General features: G+C 37.5%; 1 protein-coding gene across 5 annotated transcripts; it reads left to right on the forward strand.

Annotated features, from left to right (window-relative positions):
* The first annotated feature begins 391 nt into the window (after positions 1-391).
* On the forward strand, positions 392-23,937 carry LOC104115676 (protein-tyrosine-phosphatase PTP1). Of its 5 annotated transcripts, none has more exons than XM_009626353.4 (9): positions 392-849; positions 16,444-16,540; positions 16,629-16,711; positions 16,836-16,970; positions 18,241-18,375; positions 19,868-20,016; positions 20,105-20,246; positions 23,276-23,361; positions 23,534-23,937. In XM_009626353.4, exons 1-8 carry the CDS (start codon positions 622-624, stop codon positions 23,357-23,359), a joined length of 1,053 nt encoding a protein of 350 aa, XP_009624648.1. In that variant the 5' UTR covers positions 392-621; the 3' UTR covers positions 23,360-23,361; positions 23,534-23,937. The 5 variants fall into 5 exon arrangements, with proteins under 5 accessions (XP_009624648.1, XP_009624647.1, XP_009624646.1 ...); XM_009626352.4 differs by having other exon boundaries at positions 434-849; positions 16,836-16,994; positions 23,585-23,937; XM_009626351.4 differs by having other exon boundaries at positions 435-849; positions 16,836-16,994.
* Positions 23,938-24,554: the final 617 nt, after the last annotated feature.

The following is a 24,554-nucleotide window of genomic DNA, read 5'->3' on the forward strand; positions in this document are numbered from 1 at the left end:
GAGGTTGTGAGTTCGAGTTACCCCAAGAGTAAAGTGGGGAATTTTTGGAGGGAAGGAGGCGATGGTCTATCAGAAACAGCCTTACTCGATTATTGTTGTTGTACATATTATACGTGTTTTGTTCACTTTACTCAAAAAGAAATAAATTAATAAACAAATAAAAATTGAGGAACAAGGTAAATGGGTTTTTAAAAATTAGTATTTGGAGAGTTTTATTTTTGAAATAATTTGCTTATGTTATTTTGTATCACAAACTCATAAAAGTGTCGGAATTCATACTTTTAGTGTCGGTACTTATGTTATTTTGTACTTTGAGTATATTTTAGTAGCAAATTTTAATTTAAATATTTTGTACTATAAATTAGTTTAGATATCACATGAAATTTACTTTCCTTATGAGCACACGTTAAACGGTTTCTATTTACTTCATCACCAAGCTAAAAAGAAAACGAAAAAAAAGAAGAAGATATACTCTATAAATTCAGGTGGCGACAGCATCATTTCCCGACAGCTGCAGACTACTACTGAGACCCAAAAGGGGGAAAATTAAAAAATTAAAAACTAAATTTCGGAGCCACGGGTAGCGCGGTATCAGTTCGGAGCCGGAGCCGGAGATCGGCGATGGCTGCCGCCGGTAATCCCTTATCCTCCGCCACCACTTCCACGGAGCAGCCTGCTACTGCCACGGGCACTGTCACAAAACCTTTGGATTTCTCTGCTGATTCGGTTCCAAAGAGAATTGTGCTGTCGCCTGATCAGCGTAGTTACTGTTTGGAAGCGCTCACAGCCTTTAAGGAGAAAAGGTGTCACTCTCCTGGCAAAATTGACTCAGAATTCTCTGCTTTGCAGGTTTTCTTTTCTCTCTCAATTTGTAGTATTCATCTATTCGTTGGAAAACCTTTTGATATTTGATGTTTAATTGGATGTTAACTGAAATTTTCGTATTTTGGCGAACTTTTAGCCAAAATTGTCCCTTATGTTTGGGTTTGGGGTTAAGTTTAACTTTGTCCTTTGTCTATTATCCCGAGCACTTATTGTCCTTTTAAGTTTGCTAAACTTGAGCACGTTTAGTCCACTTAAGAGTTTTTAGCCAAAATTGTCCCTTATATATATTTGGGGTAAGTCTAACTTGGTTCTTTATGCCCTGGGCACTTATTTTCCTTTAAGTTTGCTAAACTAGAGCAGGTTTAGTCCACTTAACAAAAGACCCAAACTGGTGGGTAAAAAGACTTTCAGTACTCAAATTTTACAGAATCGATGTAGTGAACCTAAACCTGTTTAACGGGCCGGGTTGACTCGGTTCCGGACCGGCCTACACCGGTAGTAAATCGGACCGGCCCGGACTGGTAGAAGGGGGCCGGGTAGGGCTGGGTTTGGGGGTTTTGTCCGTATATATTTTTTTACCGGTCAATCCGGTCAATGAAAATTACTGTTGAACCGGTTAACCGGACCGGCCCTGTTGAGAAAAATAGTGATCGGTCGGTCACCAATCTTGGTCGGTTGCCAAGTTTTTAAAATCGGGCTTAACTAGTCCGGGCCTATCCGATGAAAAATTGACCCGGCCCACCCCTTTGTCACCTTTAAGATTATAGAAACAAGTGTGATAATTTTAAAAAAATTTAAAAAATAGTCATTGAACCGGGTCGGGCCGGTCCGGTTAACCGGTTCAAAAGTAACTTTCATTGACCGGGTTTGACCGATCCGGTTAACTGGTAAAAAAATATATACGGACCTACCCCTAACCCCCCAAACCCAGCCCTACCCGGTCCACTTTCACCGCGCCGGTCCGGAACCGGGTCAACCCGGCACGTTAAACAGGTTTAGGTTCACTACATCGGTTCTGCAAAATTTGAGTACTGAAAGTTTTTTTACCCACTAGTTTGGGTCTTTTGTTAAGTGGACTAAACCTGCTCAAGTTTAGCAAACTTAAAGGACAATAAGTGCTCAGGGCAATAGATAAAGGACAAAGTTAGACTTACCCTCAAACATAAGGGACAATTTTGGCTAAAAACTCTTAAGTGGACTAAAACCTGCTCAAGTTTAGCAAACTTAAAGGACAAGAAGTGCTCAGGGCAATAGATAAAGGACAAAGTTAAACTTACCCCCAAACATAAGGGACAATTTTGGCTAAAAACTCTATTTTGGCCGGTATAGCATTTAATTTCCGTTTTTAAAGGTCTTGGTCAATGGTAGAGGCGAGATTTCGTGAGGGGTTAAGAAAGAAAAAATTAAAAGGGAATGTGGCAGTGGGAATTGAACGGCAACCCCACAAACCAATTCAAAATATAATATATAGAAGCCTTAATTTCTTTCCCCCCAAAATCCTCCCCTGGTCTTGGTATTACCATACCGAAATACATACTTACATATACAATAAACATATATATTAGATTATAGCAAAACTATAAGAGGCTTAAAATTTTACTGCCTTTTTTTACTTTTCCACCTTCAAATTGTTCCATTCACTCAATTAGGATTCAGATTAGTTCATAGTCCATATTGTCATACTAAATGTCCGCTCCTTAACAAATTTGAGAAATGAAGCATTATGGTGATTTCTGTGTTTTGGAGTAAGTTCATGCTTCAAGTATGCACTGAAGTGTACATTATCGACAAACACTTTCTTGTTATATTTTGGCTCTGTATTCTCAACTTGGTGAAGATTTCTTATTGTTTCTTTCGATTTTGCGCCTGAGCTTTAAAGACCCCAAAGAAAAAGAATATTACAATTATGGACATATCACCAAGGTTATACACAATAATATTACTCCCAACACACTTTGCAAAATTTACATTCTAACTTTAACATGTTAAACCTACAAGTTCCAGTAGAAAGCAAAGTGTGCAAAAATAGATAACCTTGACATAGTAATAACTCACATCATTGTTGCAATAGAGCTAAAGCTTGATTGGCAATATCAACATCATAACAAAGTTGAAGTGGAAGATGTACTCTCTTTCAAGTCTTTCTTTTTCACGCGAGGCACTTTGTAGTTATTGCAACCATCATCTTTCGTCGCCTCAATTATGCAATACTGTAAAGTTAGAAATACATGATTAAGCTGTTAAGCTTCCGTTTCATAGGAAAATCTTTCAACAACCTCCACTAATTCATCGATATTTGAAGGGGCCATTTGATACTAAAAAGATTGAATTGCTTTAAAAAATTCAAGGTCCAAAATATTAAATCAGGGCTTTTAGGGGATTGAAAGCATAGCCTAATGTCCAATCAACCATGTTGAGCGGCTTCAGTAAATTTCAAATAATTAACACCAATATGTGGTCTTGCATTATTTTGTTGGATAAAAGTTAGAATATTTGTCGTTGAAGCTGGCCATTTTGATCTAATGGTTGGAATAACTTTCTCTATCTAGCAAGCTCTCGTGATATCTCTAGTCACAGATAGGTTTTGCTTCGACAGTCTTGCTGCTCGATTTTTGCTATTTCGCTTAGCTGGTTCCTTAACTACAAACAGAGAAATTCCTATTTTCTTGAAAGCAACTCGATTCCATTTTCATAAAATCTAGGCCGCGCAACAACAACCATAAACATAATCTTTGCCAGAAAATTTCTACTTCTGTAAGAATGATATGGATTAGACTCATCTTCTTCAGAAAGCAGGTAGTACCTTTGATATTTTCAAAAAGTAAAACCATTTCTCTTAGATATAAATATAATTAAACATATTTGTAAACATGACATTTGCATGGTGTGTACCAAGATCAATCATTGAGAGGCAAAATCGCACTCACACCTTGTTTTATTCGGTTAAGTGAGTCTTCATGGCATTGGTATGTAGGTGCTTTCTTTCACATGCCGAAAAATAGTTAATTTTGTCTTGTTTATTGCAAATCTAGAGCTTAAATGTTTGTTCGACGACAAAATATAGTTTCTTTGAATTGGTTAATGTCGACTTGTATCTGTTTATTCCTAACTCTGCGCACATGGTTTGAAGACACATTTAACACATTACTAAAAGCAACGGATGATTTGCCTTGTTTCCAAAACGTTCAATAGTAATTTTTGATTTTTTGAACAAAATAGCGAGCTTATGTTATAGAACTACGTTTAACCGTTCCTTCATTACTTTTTTCCAAAAGTCACGTTGCAATTGCTTGACGTTCTTCCAAGTTTAACTAGTTCTGATGATTGGTTTTACTGGAAATACAACACTCATTTTATTCTTTTTAGATCGATTGTATTAGAAGACAAAAATAGAAAAACAAAGAAAGAGGTGATTAACCAGTGCGATAAATATCAAAGAGAGAAGAATAAAAGAGGTGTAAAATAAATAAAAGTGGATGTCTCTATGCTTGTATACACACCTTCACTTGTTAAATTTCAAAATTAGCAAAAAGTTTGGCGCCACTGACAAAAATTTAGAGTCCTAAGCTCAAAAAATTATTTTTGGCGGCGATTCTTGGGAACAGATTGACAAAGCACAGTGATAACAGTTAACAAATTAATTTTTGGGTAATCTCTTTTCTTGGAATTGCAGGTGAAATCAAGAAGAAAAAATTTGTGTACAAGTAAAAAATAAACCTAGTTTGCCGGGACCTCTATTAATGTGTGGTCACCTTTTTCAATTTAGAGAGTGTGAGTTGCAGACTTCTTCGTGTATGAGAGAGAGAGAGAGAGTAGATTTGAAATCATCTTTGGATTCTATGGCTATACAATACATTAATGAGTTGCCACCACTTTATGATGAAAGAGAAATGTTATTGATTTCTTTAATCATATGAGAGTTGCTTTTATTTTCTACTTAAGATTTTAATATTTATTAATAAGGATAATTTTGGAACATTACAAAATCTTTCAATGTTTGTTAAAACTCCTTGTCTAGTCAAACATCGTAACATAAATTGGGACGAAGGGAATAGTAAATTTTTAAATAGACAAAATAGAAGCCTTGGTGAATAAAGCTACCTGGTACCTGTTGTTAGCGAGAGGTAGCATGTATTACGTGGAATTAGTCGAGGTACGCACAAGCTGGTCCGGACACCACGACTATAGAAAAAGAACTCTGACATGATAAAGAAATCAATGACTTTTCTCTCCTCATAAGGTGGTGTCAACTTATTAATGTACTTTATAGCTATAGAGTCTAAAAACATTTTCAAATTCACTTCTTTTCTCCATCTTTATCTCTCTATCTCCTACATGATGGAGTAACTAACTTACACTCTCAATAGAAGAAGTGACAACAAATCAATAGAGTTCTCGACGAATCAGGTTTGTTTTTTACTTGTAAACAAATTTTTTCTTCCTAATTTCACCTGCGATTCTAAGAAAAGACAACAACAACAATAACAACATACCCATTGTAATCCCACATAGTGGTGTATAGAAATGGTAGTGTGTACGCACATCTTATCCCTACCTTGTGGAGATAGAGAGACTGTTTCCAATAGACCCTCGGCTCAAGAAAAGTATAAGCACAATAGTAATGGGAAGGAAAAGCAATAGTGTAGAAGCCATGAAAACGAAACAATAACAATAACAAGATAATAAGGACTGAAACGAAAAACACATAAGGTAGTAATAGGAACCTAAGAATAAGAAAATACGAGAATACATACTAATACCAGTGTTATCAAAGGCGAAAAGCGCAAGAAAACTCTAAGGCCCGTTGGGGCTTTAAGCAACAACAACAACAACAACCCAGTATAATCTCACTAGTGGGGTCTGGGGAGGGTAGTGTGTACGCAGACCTTACCCCTACCCTGGGGTAGAGAGGCTGTTTTCGATAGACCCTTGGCTCCCTCCCTCCAAGAACTCCCCACCCTAGGGCTTTAAGCGCAAAGTGCAAATAAAGTGTGGGCTTTAATGAAAAAGGCGCAACTGGAGAAAAAGTAAAAATATGTATATGTATTCCAAGATTAATAATTATAAGCATGAATAACAAATATATGGACAAAGAAATTGAAAATAATTACGATAAAGTGAAATATCAAATGTTTAATGTCGCATTTTCAGGATTACACTCATTGGCAAGGAAAAATATGCCTTAGAGCCTTGATGCGACACTAAAGCGCCCACAAAGCGAAGCGAAGCGCTCAACATGTTTTAAGCCTCGCTTCAGGGCTTAAGCGTGCCTTTGACAACACTGACTAATACTATTGGTATGGAAAGGAAGAACGTTCGACTACCTACTAAGCTCCTACCCTAATTTTCGACCTTCACTGCTCCTATCAAAGGTCATGTCTGCGGTAAGCTGAAAATGTATCATGTCTTGCCTAATCACCTATCTCTACCTCTCCTAAAATCCACCATAGCCAACATCTCACATCTCCTCACTGGTGCATTTGGGTCTCTCCTTTTCACACACCCGAACCGTCTCAGTCTCGCTTCCCGCATTTTATCCACTACGGAGGTCACTACCACCCTGTCCCGGATATCTTTCATTCCTGATCTTATCCCTCTAAGTATGCCACACATCCATCTCAGGAGTCACATTTCCGCCACTCTCATCTTCTGGATATGTGAGTTCTTGACTGGGCAAGACTACGCCCCTTACAATGCAGTCGGTCTCATAATCACTCTATAGAACTTGCCTTTAAGTCTTGGTGGCACATTCTTATCACATAGGACACCGGATGCGAGCCTCCATTTCATCCACCCCGTTACGCTACGATGTGTGACATCATCGTCAATCACCCAAGATACTTGAAACTATCTCTCCTGGGATGACTTGTGTATCAAGCTTTACTTCCTCGTCAGCCTCCTGAGTAACGTCATTGGACTTGCACTCCGAGTGTTCTGTTTTAGTACTGCTCAACCTGAAACCTTTAGACTCCAATGTATGTCGTCAGACCTCCAGCCTATCGTTAACTCCACTTCGCATCTCATCAATCAAAACTATGTCATCGGCAAATAACATGCACCAAGACACCTCCCCTTGAATGTGGTGCGTCAATTCATTTATCACCGCGGCAAATAAAAACGAATTATGTACTGATCCCTGGTGAAAACCATCACGACTCGGAAGTGTTCTAAATCTCCTCCCACCGTCCTTACCCGGTTCCATCATACATGTCCTTAATCGCTCTTGTGTAGGCGATCGGAACACTTCTAGCCTCCAAGCATCTCCATAGATCTTCCCTAGGGACTTTTGTCGTACGTTTTTTCTGGATCAATGAATACCATATTGAAGTCCCTTTTCCTCTCCCTATAGCGCTCTACCAATCTCCGTACAAGGTGAATAACTTATGTAGTTGATCGACCCAGCATGAATCCGAATTGGTTCTCAGAGATATACACACTCCTCCTCACCTTCAATTCCACCTCTCTCTCCCAAACTTTCATAGTGTGGCTTAACAACTTGATACCCTATAGTTGCTGCAATTCTGGATATCATTCTTGTTTTTGTACAACAGAATCATTGTACTCCACCTCTATTCTGCGGGCATTTTTGCTGTTCTAAAAATGACATTGAACAACTCAGTGAGCACTCCAAACCTGCCATGCATGCGCTCTTCCAAAACTCCACTTGGATCTCATCTGGTTCGGTCGCTCTTCCCCTGCTCATCTTGCACATAGCCCCCTCCACCTCCTCAGCCTTAATACGCCTACAATACCCAATATTACGATGACTCTCTGAGTGCTCCAAATTACCCAACACAATATTCCTGTCCCTCTTTTCATTCAAGAGTTTAAGGAAGTATGTCTACCATCTCTGTTTAATGTGTGCCTCTTTTACCCATACTTTGACCTCTTCGTGAGATTACCCCAAAATTAATTTGTGAATTTATTATTATGTTTGTCAATTTGTTCTCTGATAGCCGCCAAAATTGATAATTTGGGCTTAGGACTCTAATATTTTATTAGTGGCACCAAACTTTTTGCTTATTTTGAAATTTTAACAAGTGATGGAATGTATACAAGCAGAAAAATATCCTCTTTTATTTACTTTACGCGTCTTTTATTTTTTTCTCTCTTTGAGTTTTACCTAGCTTAAGTTTGCGATCTATCTCACTAAATTTGGTTAATCATCTCCTCCTTTATTTTTTTTATTTCTTCTTCTTGTAATGTAGCACTGATCTTTAAGGCATAAAATGAGTGTTGTATCTCCCGTAGACCCAATTATCAAACTGAAACGATTAAATCTGGAAGAACGTAAAGCAATTGTTGAGTAGCTTTTGAAAGAAAGTAATGAAGAAAAGGTTAAACATAGTTATGCAACCTACTAACCTTCTATCCTAATGAAGAAAAGGTTAGTAGGTAGTTGGATTAGTAGGTAGTTGGAAGTTTCTTAATTGCTCACAGATAGTCCTAGTAGTACACACGTCCCTTCATATTCTTAGATCTTTATTGTGTTATGTGGTTTTGTTCGCATCAGGTATTGTATTCCCTGTTGTTATTATTTGGTACTATTTATCCTTTATCTCCCTCTTTTTCTTCTCTCCTCCTTTTCTTGCTTTTCCCCTCTCCTCCTTCTTCTCCTTCTCCTCCTCCTTCTTCTTCGTACCTTTTCCGAGCCGAGGGTCTATTGGAAATAACCTCGCTACCTTCATTAGGTAGGGGTAAGGTCTGCGTACGAACTACCTTCCCCAGATCCCACCTATTGAGAATATACTGAGTCTGTTGTTGAAAAAAGGATAGGAAAAGAAACATTGACAAAAGAAAAAACAAATTAGTGTAGCAAAAAAGTAGGTGGCAAATTCACGTTTTTTTTTGTTCTGTGAACTGTAACTAATGGATAAATCGACAAAAGGAAAAAACAACTTGTGTAAAGAAAAAGTAGGTTGCCAACATATGAAAGTGAAAAGTACACCGTCCTTTACTAGTAACTTTTTATCAACTTTTCTACATAAATAAGGAGTAGCTTTTACATAAGTGGGACCCTACAACGGTAAAATAAGAATTGTTCTATCAAATAGTTGTCAAATAAGAAAGAGGCCATTTTTTGGGGACTAAGTATAAAAGAAAGAGTCTCACATAAATTAGGACGGAGGGAGTAGCTTTTTTGCATCTACTGGGATTTGAATCCTGGTCCCCCATGGTCTTCATGCACTTTCATCGACCACTAGATCACATCCTTGGGTATTTACCGTAGTTGCTACCATGATAGGATGGAAACAGGTTTCTCGTAGCTCCCACATTAATAGGACGGATATAAACATAGAAGTTTTGCATAAGGTGCATCAATAGATTTCTCTTGGCTAAAAACAAAGAAAATGTTAACTTGGTGTGTTTTTGTGTTTCGTGTTAGGAGTACCTCTAACACATGCTAGTAGGGTGAACACTAGAATATAAGGTAGACATAGGTACATGAGCGTTACTCTTTTCAATAATAGGTGCATCGGTAGGTCTTCCTTGCCTTGGTCATTCTAAGTTGTCTATACTGGAAATGCTACCTTGATAACGTCTCAAGTTATAGCTTCTTTCAGTATTTCTTGTTCTATCTACTTTAATGGCATTTTTTAGTCTTTGTCAAAACGAAAAGAATGGCATATTTTAATCTTAGTCTTCTCAATTTTGCTAATTGGGCTTTTAATATCTAGCTTCTTAGTTGTCATTCACTAGTCACTACTGACAAGGCACAACATTCCTGTGTTGTTAAAGGTTAGCTTAAAGCATGGTTAAGCCGGAAGCTCGGTGAAGCCCAGGTTGTGTATTGCGCCTCACGTAATTGGAGGCTTTAGTGTAGGCATCAAGATGCTAATGCGAGTTCACCTTCACTTGTGGGTTTTGTCTTAAAGGGCACGGCAACATACATATAGCTTAAGTATGTTTTGTCATTTTTGTTCGAATAATTTTTATTTGTGTTTATAGTTACATTCTTTTGCAAAGGATTTCTATTAGTTTTTTTTTTCCTTTTTTCTGTTAGCACTTTTCTTCGCTAAAGGTCACGCTTTAATTGCGCTTTATGCTTAAAGCTCCAACATAACTTGGTGCTTTTACTTGCTTTTTGCTTTTGACTACCTCTAAAAAAAATTTAATTGTTATAAGGTATTTGTATAAAAAGTCAGCAACCAGAAGGTACTTTACAGATATTTTCAGGGCAGCATCACCACCAAATGTGTAATGAACTCAAATGTCTATCATGACGTCTATATCATTTGCATAACCATGCTACCCCCCAAAAAATATACGGACATGCATCTATACTTAATATAGTTACAGATTCAATTTTGCTCTAAAACATTCTTGTGGTTTTTTCCTTCCAAACAGTCCACCATGCAGCTGAAGGAATTGAGTTTCAAGTCCTCATTCTTGCCTTCCCTAATCCTTTAATGTTCAACATCGCAGCAAGTCTTTTGTTTTTCCTTGGCATAATCCAATTAATCGTCAAAATGTTCATGATGAGATCCCAGATTTATTTGGTAATTGGACAATGGAAAAAAGGTGGTTGATGTTCTCATTCTGCCTTTCGCATAGTGAGCATCTGCTACACATATTCATCCCTCTCTTCTGAAGATTCTCACGAGTTAGACATACTCCTTGAGCAACCAGCCAAGTAAAACACTCCATCTTCAAGGGTGCCTTGTCCCTCAAAATGCATTTCCATGGCCGAAGGGGGAAGGTGTCAAGGAGGCAAAAAGGTCCCTAAGCTGCTTGCGGCAATCTTTTACTGAAATTTTTCCTTTAGTATCATGTTTCCACAATAGAGAATCAGGTCTGGAGAATAAGGGTGTGTTGTTATGGATCTGGAGCTATAGTGATGATAGTTTACCTCCCAATTAATTGCTTAAACTGCGTGCGAAACTGAAATTCCAGCCATGATATGACCAATATTCTGTGAATCTTATTACTTGGGACTGTGCAAGATATTGTTCTCTTAGAATACATGACCAAGCCAAATATTCTGCCAAAACATGATCTTTCTCCATTTCCACTTTGAAATGATGTGTTGGAATGAAAGGAAGGCCAGTGTGCTCTAATGTGCTTCCAATGCTGTTTTGATTGTGTGGAAGTGTGAATTTGGTTGTCTAGGGGTTCAAAAGTCCATTTTACTTTGCTTCAATAGTAGATCTCCATAAAGCCACTTTTGAAGTAACCTGTTGTTCTGGATCTTCAGATTTTTGACCCCAAGACCCCCTGCTTCCCTATCTAAGGTTACTGTTTCCCATTTCACCAGATTGAATGTTCTGTGATCTCTGTTTCCTTGCCATAAGAAATCTCTCCAATGTTTATCCAACCTTTTTGCCACAGAAACAAAGAGTCGAGACTGTTAATCAGCACGAGTCTACTTCCAAGAGGAAGGTATTTTCTTTTCTAACAAGACAACTTCTTTCACATTTTTCCAAGATGTCATCCCAAATTGCTCCCAAAGGAAGACCCAGGTATCTGGTTGAAAACAAACCCATTGCAGCCCAGAATTTCAGCAATTTCCTGTAGGTTGGGGATACCATTCACTGGGTAGAGGACACTCTTTGGTATAGTTTATATGTAATCCAGACTCCACTTTGAAAAATAAGAGCATCAATCAGAGATGAAGAATCTGTTCCTGCTTAGATTCACAAAAAATTAGAGAGTCGTCTGCATAAAAAAAGTATGAGTAAGATGAAATTCCCAGATTCCTCACATTTGGGTTGAAGCCCTCGATACAATCCTGAAGTTCTACTTTAGTTAGCATCCTTCTTAGACCTTCCATAACCAATTTGAATGAGAAAGTTGAAAGGTGATCACCTTGCCTACTTTTTTGTGTTGCAAAAAAACCTTTAGGGGCAACAATCTTGGTACCATCTTTTCTGTAACCTTTTCAGTACCATCTTGGTACTGATTACTAGTGAAACACTTCATATCATTATTCCCAAAAAAAAAAAAAAAAAAAATTTAGGGGAACCATTTAGAATAACGGAAAGCTTGACAGCGGATATGCAGAAGTGTACTCAACCAATCTGTTTGTCACTGAAACACCATTATTCTTAACATGTTGAGAAGAAAGTCCCAGTGCACATTGTCAAATGCTTTCTCGATGTCTAGCTTGCAAAGAACTCCGGACCTCCCCTGCTTGGGTCTGGAATCAAGGAACTCATTTACAATGAGCGAGGTATCTACAATCTGTCTTCCTCTTACGAAGGACATTTGTGAAGATGACACCAGTTTACCCATGGCTGGTCTAAATCTGTTAGCGAGCAACTTAGACAGCACCTTGTAGAAACTGCCGGTAACACTAATTGGTCTATAGTCTTTTAGCTCCCTGGCATCATTTTTCTTTGGAATAAGAGCAATGTAGGATGCATTGAGACTTTTCTCGAACCTGCCTTGAGAGTAGAAATGGTTTATGGCCAAAATAAGGTCAGTTATGATAGTACCCAAGTATTCTTTGTAGAATTTCATGGCAAAACTGTCCTGATTATGTGCTTTATTCCCATTGCAATCTTTAAAACACCCAAAATTTCATCCTCATCGAAGGGTCTTTGCATCCACATTATCTCTTTCTCAGAAAGAGCTTGCATGTATGACTCCAAGAAGGTCTCCATTGATTTGAGACTTTGTACAAAGATTCATATAATCTTAGGATTTCATTGCTAATGTCTTCTTCATCCTCCAAAATCCTCCCATTTGATCCCAGCGTGTCAATGCAGTTAAGTCTCTTATGTATATTTGCCATCTTGTGGAAGAATCTAGTGTTCTTGTCCCCTTGCTCCATCCATAAGCACCTCGATTTCTGTCACCATGACAATTTCTGAGATTTAAAGATGTTATTTTGTATAAATGGCCAAACTCATCTTCTTAACCATTACAGGATTATGTTATTGACAGATCTCATAAAGTTTCCTGTTTGGACCAGTGTTTTGGATAGCGTGCGGCGACAAATAGCGACGAGGGCCCGCTTCACTGAGGCGAGAGGCGCGCAGCGAAGCGCTCGCCTTTTTTATGTGAAGCGACAATTTATACAAAAGCATAAAATATTATCTATTTATATATAACTAAAAATTCAATAACAATAATATATTAATAAATATATCAATTAAAAAATTAAAAACTCAATAGATAGTCATAGTAGATTCATAAACTAAAGTCTAAAAGTCTAAAACAAGCAACATCTATTCTTCTTCAAGATTTTCAAATTCTAGAACTTCATGAATGTTAGCATTATATTGGCTATCATCTTCTTCATCCTCGGAGTTTCATCAGAGCAAAAAAACAGAGCCTAAAAAGAGACTCTACTGCCTCTGCTGCTGGTCGAAAAACAGACCCAAAAAAAAAATAAGAGAAGAAGAAAGAGGAAGAGAAGAAAGAAAGAAAGAGCCCCTGCTCTGCTCTGCCTCTGCTGCTATCGAAAAACAGAGCACCAAAAATAAGACAAGAAGAAGAAAAAGGAAGAAAGAAAGAAGGAGCTGATCACTGAAGAAAGAAGAAGAAAAAGAACAAAGAAGAAGACAGCAATGGTCGAAATCGAAGTGTCGAAGGAAAAGAGAAAAAGACAGCTGAAATAGAAGACGAAGAAAGGAGAAGAAGAAGAAAAGAAAAGAAAGTAACATACCTGGGTTACTGTGCTGATGTCTGATGATGGAGAAGATGAATCCCAAGCCCTAATTTTTGAAGTTGCTGATAAACGGTCGCTGAAGGAGAAGAAGTGAAAACCCAAGTCCTAATTTTGTATTTTACTCACTGTCACTGCCTTTTCTTCTTCTTTTTCCAAATAGCGTCGCTACGCAGCGCCTCTCGCCTCGCAGCGCCTCTCGCTACACAGGCAGAGGCGCACGCTTTTTCTGAATTGCAACGCAACATACCAAAATAGCGCTACTGCCTCGCGCCGCGTCGCCACACGCTATTAGCGACGTAGCGCTCGCTATTTACAACACTGGTTTGGACAACCTTTTTGAAAAGTTACTTGGTAAACTTTTCTTGCCGTCCGAAACAAAATACATTTTGGTTGGTTGTTTTATAAGAAGTTTTGTGAATACTCCAAAATTCTTTAAAAAGGCACTTCTTTACCAAGAAGTTTTGCATGAAATATTTCTGGAAGACTTTCCGAAAAAAATTAAAATAAACACTTGAACAAGTTTTTCTGGAACACGGCCAAATTCGCCCCTCCTCTTCCTTTGAACCGTAGATCTCATGAAGCATTTTCCCCTGCCCTTCCCCTATATAATATGTATATGTTGTATGCTGTATCTTTTCCTTAATCCACCGTCAACCCCAAAACTGAAGCACGTGGAGTTGAGACTGGAATTCCAGCAGATGCCGTGGCTAGAAATCTGTGAATTGGACATAATCTTAGCGTGAGGCGACTTATTAAAACCAGTTTAGAAATCTGTGAATTGGACATAATCTTAGCATGAGGCCACTTATTAAAACCAGTTTGGAATTTTTAGACTTGCTTGTATGTTTACTATAATATTCTTGTAAAAAAGAAATGAGAGGTGGAATTTGGAAGAAAAAAATATGAAAATAAATAAAATGAAACGTGAAATTTATCCTTTTTTTCTTTTTCTGGTAACAGTATATTTATTAGCTTTTCCTAATAATAGGTGCATCAAGATATCTTTCTTATTTGAATTAAACAAAAAATGTGAACTGTGTACACACAAACTAACACATATCTCTATGGAGTTTATACACATTTATTTTATAATGATAATGTTCGGATCATCTTGTGTGCAACCTCAATTAGCCTATCAGGTACCTGTGTTTTTCCACCAATACAGTTATTTGACAATATATCCACCAGCGTTTAGGCAAATGAGAAAAAAATCAACTAATTTGTTTTGCCTATATTGGATTTGAACCCTGATCTCGCTTGGTTTTCATACAGTTTCAAACTGTTAGGTCACATGATTCACATCCTTGGGTATATGAAATACACCGCGAATGGATGGATACAAGTTTCTTCTAGCCCATATTAATAGGACGGATACAAACTTATAAGTTCGACATAGGTGCATAAGCGTCACTATTTTTGGTAATAGGTGTATGAATATGTGTTTCTTCGCCAAAACCAAGGAAAATGTAGACTTCTTGTGCTTTTTGGGTCTAATCTGGGGCTATATTTCCAATATTTACGTTACAAATCGGTAGAAATAAGTTCTCGTAGCAGATATTATCTATCATCTTATATGCTGGTGTTCACCCTACTAACTAAGTTGCTCGGACTCGGGTGCGGGTGTCCAATATGGGTGCGGATCTAGAGGTCGGATCCTTCATAATCTAAATTTTTAAGATTTGCGGTATGGATACGGGTGCAAATATTCGGCTAAAAATAAGTATCTAAAGTAGAGTTATAAAAATATATCTAAATTGACATTATGTGGAAAGCTTACAAGGTATTTCGAGAAGAAGAAAAAATTGATCAAGGGGAGAATCCAAGAAGGAGATAAAAGGAAAAGGACCGACATAGAAGTTATATAAGGTATTTCATTTCTTCAATTTCACCCTAGCTTTTGATTTGATTTCAGAAATCATTGTATCGGTCTAGAATTTCTCCTTCCATTTTGGTCAAAGTACCCAAAATCAGTTTACCAGATCCGGTGCAGATCCACACCCACACCACACCCAGATCGGCACCGAAAGTGAAGAATTTGAGTAACTTAGCCTAATAATATGTGCTAAAAATGACTGCAGCAGCCTTTTGGCCCCCATGATTAACAAATGTTTAGCTTAATGAGCTAAATGAGGCTTACTGATTTTTAAAAAAGCTAAATGACTCTTAAAACACAACTTTTGTTGTATCAAAAGGAATAAAAAAAATTATGAAGGAAGATAATTGGTTACAGATACCACCGAAAGAGAGGAGACTTGTGTGAGAAAGTAGTGTTTGTGCCCTCTTTATTTATACTGTGTCCAGAACAATGCCTCTATGGAGTATTTACCAAATAAATATGTTGCTAATGTATACATAATTTTGTTGCTAAGTATTGAACATTTCTTTAGAGTTTGTTGAATGTATCATGAAACAGAAAGTCGGATTTCAGGCCACAAAAGTTTGAGACAATAATAGGTACGTGATACCCTTAAATGTTCTGTGCCACACATGAAGTACATTGATGTATCCAATGTGTTTATAGTCTTGGACAAGATCAAAATGTTTGAAATTTCATATTGATTGTTGGGCTAACAAGGAACCCCTCGTATTCGCAAGTCATCAACTCAGGTTAACGACGTCCTTAAATTTTATACACATAAAATAAATTCGTGAAACAGAGAAATTGGAAATATATTGTGAGGGAAAACGGGGTAATGCTGTGAGGTAGATGGTCTAATTGCCTTTTTGAAACAGTTTTTAATAGTTTCAGATACGAAAGTATCTCATTTTCTGATGTTTTGGGTGGCGGTTCTGCTAAACGATCTCGATAGCATAAAGTACAATATCTTAATTAAAGCAAAAGATTCATCTTGCTGATTTATATCAAATGGTGGTTCTCTTATATCTTCAGAAATTCTTATTGCTTTATTGTTGTCGTTGACTCTTTGTTATTTATTTAGCATCATCCTATGATGTTATTCTGCTTCATTTGGTGACATGCTTAAACTCGAGCTCCTTTGATTCAGAAAAATAGGTTGAAAGCTTCAGAGATGAAAAGTAGATGCTCGGTGGCTTTGGACAGCACAAACATCAGCAAAAATCGTTATACTGATGTTCTGCCATGTATGCTAATCAGTTGTCTGTTTAATTTCCTTGCTTTTAAAATGTATCATTACTTTGAATTAATTATATCAAGCTTCATTGCTCTCAGTTGACAATAGTAGGGTCGTTTTGGACCCATGTAAAGACTATAGACCTTCAGCTAGGGGATATATCAATGCAAGCTTTGTATCGGTGGGTTCCTACATCCTTCACTTGAAATTACTCAAAGAGATACTTCACCCACTCGAGCTATTAGCATAAAACATAAAAACACAATTCTGCTTCTTACCACTTATACTGCTCTTTTTGGCTGAAGATATCTGAAAGGGTGTCCCGGTTTATTGCAACACAAGGTCCACTACCACACACCTTTGAAGACTTCTGGGAAATGATTATTCAGAATCGCTGTCCTGTGATTGTGATGCTTACACGATTGGTTGACAATTACAAGGTATTCAACTGTTTAGACAACCAGGTAACCTTTGTGATAATAACTAATATTCCTGAACCGAGACTTACTTGTTTTGCGACCAAAGTATATTAACATTTCGTGACAATAGTCTGATCTATAATTTGCTTCTCAAAAGAAACAACATGCGGTTTTACCTTTTTGTTTTCTTTCATTTGTAACCTCCTCTGTAAAGTGGATCTGGCATATTTATGCTGTAAAAAAAGTTCAAATGGATCTTTGTTGAGTATTGGCTTTTCATCTTCAAACTATTTTCTCCTTTTTTTTTACCAAAGTGAGGAAGAAGGGCATGGAGAGGCTGAAGAGAAAAAAATCGTGTTCTATTCTTTTCATTCTACTGCTAGTGCTCCTAAGCCTGGGATACTGGAAGGCACTTGTTGGTATTACTAATTAGCGTCCTCATTTTCTTATTTGTGTTCTTTCCTCATTCGTTTTTCGCTCCAACCTGGAGCAGGATGTCATGGTTTAAGGTTTATGTCAATTGCTAAAAATAGTTATTGATATAAACCTTGCTTGTTCCTCCTGCAACTATGCATCTTTCAGTTTCTTCAAATATGCAGGAGCTTGGCTTCGATTAAGTATTCTAAGTGGATTTTGAGTAACGTCAAAGGACAGTATGCATCAAGAAGTTTGTGATTTTAGATATAAATATATAGCTTTGAGAGAGCAATTGCTGCTATAAGAATTAGCATCTGTAGGATCAAATTAGAATTCAAGTCAAACGGCTTGAATTAGAGTTTTCTCTTTCAGCAAAGGAGTTTCCTGTTCATTATGTTGGGACATTGTTTGTTCTGCATATTCATTTTAAACTTCACGAGGATCTTAGAAACACCCCGAGGCCTCAATAAGTTCATGCTCATTCTAATACAGTAGTGTTGTCTCAGAATTTTGTGGGATAGGACTTCCAGGTTGACCAATAGATCATATGATGATCTTTGGAGGAATTTGAGAATTCTGATGTAGAAAAGCCTTGTTGCCTCTCTTGATTTGAAATTTATGTCTCATATGTTCTCTCAATTTGCGCTTCCAATCTTTAGCAGATAAATGGAAGCAATGAAAAGGTAGGAAGATGTACTTGCATCATGACCTTTATCCCTCATCTGTATAACTTTATGACGAGTATAAAAATGCTATGCCTTCCTTCTTTTGTCTATTGTAAGACTTGTTAGCCGCCATGTCTATTTAAGCATTACCTATATTTGGTTTGAGCAGTTTATTATCTTACCCTCTCCGTTGATGAAAACAAATGCAGACGGTGAAGTGTGGGGATTACTTTCAGGCAGAGGATGGGCCTAGAACATTTGGCAATATATGTGTTGTGACGAAATGTATAAAGACGAGTGATACCTCCTTAATATTACGAAATCTGGAGGTGAACTATATTGAGGTTAGTAAATCCTAAATCGTTGGCAGCCCTTTTGGAATACAAGAAATAAAAAAGAATGAAAAGGTCTTATTGTGTTGTTGAGCATGGAGTGCCGGACCAGCTTAAGATGATTGTTTAACCGATATCGTTGATGGAGGATGATTGAATTTGGCAGTTTTCTCTGCTTGCTTTGCCACCTTTCTTGTTGCTTAGCCTAGTCTTTAAGATAGAGATGTGGTTAGAAGATTCAATCACTCTGTCCAAATTACTGTTATCTTTTTGAAGCTTTGCTAACCTGGGCTTCTGAATACTTTTCACAAGCAACTGATATCTTTGTTCACTTCTGGCCAGCTATTTAACTTTGCTGCTTCAGCATAGGAATTCTGCTGAGACGACCAGTTGCTCTCCTTTCCCTTGTCTGCAAATATCTTGCTAGCTATGCCCTTCAGCCAGCTTCCTGGATTATTTCTGGCATGATAATCACACTTCTTCGATCTCCCTGGAATATGAGTATGCTCACATATCTTCCTTACCTGGAATATCAGTATGCTTGTTCCTTTTCATTTCCTCTGCATCTCCCTAGTTCCTTGGGATGCTAATATAACCTTTGACAGATCCATAATAGGATCCATGTGCTGACTGTCAATCTCTTGACTATGGATTCCCTTCTCTTGAGCCATTGACACCGGTATTCATTCTCTGAGACAGTTTCTGTAATGTCTACACACCCGGTTCTCCATTTACTAATTACAAAGTTCTTAGACATCACCTTTCTCGTTTCTTTAGCCGAGGGTCTGTAGGAAATAACCTCTCTCTCCTCCCAGGGTAGGGGTAACCGGGGAAGGTTTGCGTACACACTATCCTCCCTAGACCCCCACTTGTGGGAACTCACTGAGTTTGTTGTTGTTAGACATCACCTTTCTCGCTGTCATTTCAAGGAGTAAGTTACTGAGTGATTCCCCAAATACAGAGTTTTGATGAAAGAAAAAATCCTGTTGCTGCCAGAATGTTGAGCTTACTGTTGCTGCCTGAGTTCACCTTCAGAGCCTCTGGAACTCAAAACCTCAGTTTATGCTCTTTTAGTACTTGTTCATGCATAGCTAAATGCTCCAGAAGCTTGTGGTTGAAGAAGTTTTTTCATCATGTAACATGATGTTAGCTCCGTGCCTCCATAACGCCCAAGGGAACGCAAAGCATCTTAGACCACTGCTGGATAAGCTTTAGAAAAGCGCCAAGTAGTTTTAGCTGAAGGTTACCTGGTTGGTCCTGCCAATTAGATGCTGGGATGACGTCTATGCATTCCCTCAAATTTGGTTACACCTTCCCTGTAAGATCCAGCCCATTTTCCCAATATTATCTGACCTATTGGGTGCGGGTTGTGTTATTCCCCCTATTTTACAGCGCCAATAGCCATCTCTATATAAAGTTATAAACTCACACTTCACTAGTATATTTGCTGTGTTGTGGGAAGCTAAGAATACATGCCTGATCCGCATCTCTTGCTATGTGCCAGTCAGAAGAACCACCTTCGCATGTTTTACACATTCAGTATCCTGAATGGCCTGATCATGGAGTTCCAGAGGACACACTTGCTGTTCGTGAAATTCTGAATCGAACACACGATGTGCCTCTTAGTCTTGGACCAATTGTAGTACACTGCAGGTTCCTTTCATCATTATCTGTAGCGTGTGCCTTTTAAAATTCTGTAATTAATTGTTCTTATAGCCTGACACCTTATTCTCTGGTACAGTGCAGGTATTGGTAGGACAGGAACATATTGCACAATCCATAATACCATCCAGAGAATACTGGGTGGAGATATGTCTGCTCTGGATATTGTTAATACTGTAGCCATCTTTAGGTCTCAACGAATTGGAATGGTTCAGACCATGGTACGGCTCCTTCTCCATGGTGTTTTTGTTTTTGTTCTTTTCATTTTTTTTTAATATGCGACAATACTGCAAAAGTTTTCTGATTTTTTAAAGTAGGAGATGGCATTTTCTGAAAAGTTTATTGCTGGTATAGAATGTAGTGAGTTTGTGTTAATAAACCAAATTATAAAGGGTAAGTTATGGTTTTAACTCACATCGTATGTCATCAAAATATGGCTGTGCAAGACCTTCATGCTTCACTTCCTTGGTCACCGCCTGAAAATAATAGAGGAAACCAGATGTTGGAAGTTGTGACATACAACATTACTAAACTATGTATTACTTTTCTTTTGTCCTTATTTGTACGTCTTTAACCATGTTTCATGGATATTATAAGCAGTGATGTCAAAAGCTTGCTTGAGGTTAAGTCCTCAAACTAGGTGAAGCTCAAGTTCAACGCGCCGTGTCGCTTAGATGGCGCTCTAGGGCAATACCAAGCACCGAGAGATGCACCTTATCACCCATGGGCGTTGTCTTGAAGGGGCGACGCTAGACAATAAAAAGAAAGTTGACAAAGTGATATTAATTGTTAATAATGCATTATGAATGACCTTTTTAGTGATTAAGAATAAGAATTAAAATTTTAGTATAAAAACACTCTTCACCAGAAACTTAAAACTGTTTTTCAAATCTAGATCAGAAATTTAATTGGTTTTTGGACTTGATTAACACTATTTCTTCTTCATATATTTACCTTAACTATAGTTGCTTCCAATGTTTTCGTCCAAATAATTAGCGGTTGTGTTATAGTTATTTTTTCATGCATCTCGTTTGTTCTTTTAACCTTTTTAGTGCTTCTTTTCACTAAAGTCCACTCTTTAATTGTGCTTGGTGTTTGCAACAAATTATTTGTGATACAAAAATAAATTGCAACCACAATATAAATATGAAGAAATATAATTTTATTAATAAACTATGCGGGTACAATTCTGTTTGTCCCTTGATTCTTCTCTCCTGGTTATCTCCGTGATTCGAGTGCTGGATTTGCATGTTCTCGAAGTAGGATGGTGCAAACCTCTCTGAATTATTTGATATCCATGGAAGTCGATTGTGCGGATGTTCTTCTTGAAGTATTTGATTATCAAGAACATCTATAGATCACGACGTTATTTTATGCCTTGATCTCTTTGTGAATATCCCAAGAATTTATGAGATTTTATGAGATGGCCTCAATTTGCCAGATCTTTTCAAAGGGAATATGTAACCCTTTTTATAGGAGAACCTAGGGTTAGGGTAAAGTAGCCTCCAAGTTAGGGTTTTATTGAGTAACCTCCATACAACCCTAATAGACTCCTAGAATTGCAAGAGTCTTCTTGTAGTATCTTGAATTTAGGATTTAGCTTGATCCGTTAAAATTTCAGTGTCTACAAATCCCCCATACTTCAACACTTGTCGGGATGTAGGCTTTTAAAACAACTTCAAAGACAAGACTTGAAGTATGCAACAAAGAACCTCTTTTTTTTTTTGAGAAATTAATTTGATTCCCGCAAACTTCGACTGAACTTTGAATTATATGCTTCCTTTTTCTCTTGACGAGAACTTCCCGAAAAAAATTACTAGACCAAGAAATTTATTAAGGTCTTGCAACAGTAATCACTTCATACAATTGCTTTTTAGCTGTTTTATTGTTGTCAGGCCGTAATAATTTCAATGAAATATTATAGCTTTGACTTTGAATAAAGTAATCACATCCGATCAAGCAAAGCCGTTAGAGCTTATCTGAAGGACCTTGGACGATGCCTCTTTCCATAGACAAAATCGGCTTGCTAACTGCATTTGATTGCGTTTAGGCTACTGAATGTTTGGAACCTGCTGGAAGGCGATGCCACAGCTAGTTCGAATTGAGTCCAATTGGTTCCTCTCCTGCTTTAGTTTTTTCCAGGTTGCAGACGGTGGTTCTTTGCAACTTTGGGGAGATGTATCTCACTTGCAGTTGTGTAGCTTTAGCGAGGCACAACTAGTACATCCCTCTTGCGGTTTGGCAGCTTTGGCGAGGCGCGTCCTTCTAACAGTTTTGCGTCTTTGATGAAGAACTACTTTGATAGAGAACAAACGATATTGCCCCCCGAGATTGCGAACATTATTTGAGATCTCTTCAATTTTTGAAGATCATCGCAACAGTTGATTTTGAGACTTGTAATTTCCGATTTACAGGAGAAAGAGATGAAGGGCAGAATTGGTCCCACTGGACGTGCCAATTTATTTGCAACAAATTATTTGTGATACAAAAATAAATTGCAACCACAATATAAATATGAAGAAACATAATTTTATTAATAAACTATGCGAGTACAATTCTGTTTGTCCCTTGATTCTTCTCTCCTGATTATCTCCGTGATTTGAGGGCTGGATTTGCATGTTCTCGAAGTAGGATGGTGCGGACCTCTCTGAATTATTTGATATCCATGGAAGTCGATTGTGCGGATGTTCTTCTTGAAGTATTTGATTATCAAGAAGAACATCTATAGATCACGACATTATTTTATGCCTTGATCTCTTTGTGAATATCCCAAGAATTTATGGGATTTTATGAGATGGCCTCAATTTGCCAGATCTTTTCAAAGGGAATATGTAACCCTTTTTATAGGAGAACCTAGGGTTAGGGTAGAGTAGCCTCCATACAACCCTAATAGACTCCTAGAATAGTATCTTGAATTTAGGATTTAGCTTGATCCGTTAAAATTTCAATGTCTACACTTGGCACTTAAAGCCACAGCGTACCTTGGCACTTTTCTATGCTTCTTGTCCTTGACAACTCTGACTACAAGAATATCTTTTTACTGCTCAGCTCATGCAGAGGGAAAGTTCTGATAATTTATTTCTACTCAGGACAAACATGTTCCATATTCTCAACTAATCTTCTTTTTGATTTTAAAGTTCTTTTCACCCCGAGTATCTGTTTCTTTGTGTGTTCCAATATTCTCAATGGTTTTCCTTTATAGTTGTTTAGTTTTTATTATGCTGAATATCTAAGGTATAGTATGTTCCAGGATCAATACCTTTTCTGTTATGATGCCATTATTGATGAACTGGAACACCTCATCTCAGATGACAATGGAGAGAAGACTCCATAATGGTAATTTTTCACTTTGTTGAAAGTTCAATTGCTTGCTGCTGCAAGTAGAGTACACACATTGATTTTCTTTTTATTGCAGAAATTTCAACCTAATTCATTTTCTATATCTTTCTGGTCATGCCCCCAACTGAAAACAAAGAACCCCTGAATCTGTTGTTTTAACTTTTTACAGTGGTGAGTTAACAAGAGCTACGATTCTTGCTTACAATGAGATATGAAACAGTACTTTATGCCGAAGATGCAAATCAATTGCGTCTACTTGAGTTGCTTCGTTCCGCTCTATTTGTGTTGGATCCCAAGCTGTTCGGGTGATACCAGTTGATCTTTCTATTGAGACGAGAACTCTTTTGGATGACCGATGTCAGATTTTTCCCTTGGCTGAATGAATCTCATGAAATTAACACAATGTTTGCAGTTCCAGAAATTACATTTCTGGTTTGCAGTGTAACAGTCATTCAAGAATAGCCAGTGTGGTGACTCTTATGTTCTAAACTTATACAGATTCAAGCTGCTACTTAATGGTTAAATAGCAAGGTCTAGGTGTGAAACTAATAAAATGCTTGATTGGATAAGAAAGGGTAAGGTTGTGAGACGAGGGGCGTTTTTCTCCTCAACCAAATAAGCACTTAGGTAAATATATTACCTTTCCACGCCTCCACGGTCAAAACCAACATTAGAGATAACAAATTAAACCTTATTAGACCGAGATTATACTGTAGAGTCCAATTAGAAAGAATTCAATCTTGCTCTTTTAGAGTGAGAATTCTCTTCTCTTCTGAGTTGCACTAAGCAAGATCTTTTTTTAACTCTTTCTACGATAACATAAACATGAAGTAATTGCGAGTACTCCATCTAGAGAATATATGCATGAGCAAATCGCTAGGTTGACCCACGAAGGATTAAAGTAGGGTAAGACATGGTCACATCTTAAGTGGGGACTCGTAAATTACCTCTTTTTCTCTTTGATAATTAAGAAATGATTGATAGAGAAAATTGTGCTCTTATACTATTATCAACCTCTCTTTTTATTAGCAAATATTTGGACTCTCGTATATTAGTTCAAGTAAATATTTGCAATTTGAAGTTCATCAAGATTGTCATAGATACTCGTACTGATTCTATCAGTGAAACTGCATGAAAGTTCGCGAGAATTTAAGTTAGCTTTATAAATTTAACTATTTAATTTATTCGCG

The sequence above is a fragment of the Nicotiana tomentosiformis genome, chromosome 4, assembly GCF_000390325.3.
Source record: "Nicotiana tomentosiformis chromosome 4, ASM39032v3, whole genome shotgun sequence".
NCBI lineage: Eukaryota > Viridiplantae > Streptophyta > Magnoliopsida > Solanales > Solanaceae > Nicotiana > Nicotiana tomentosiformis.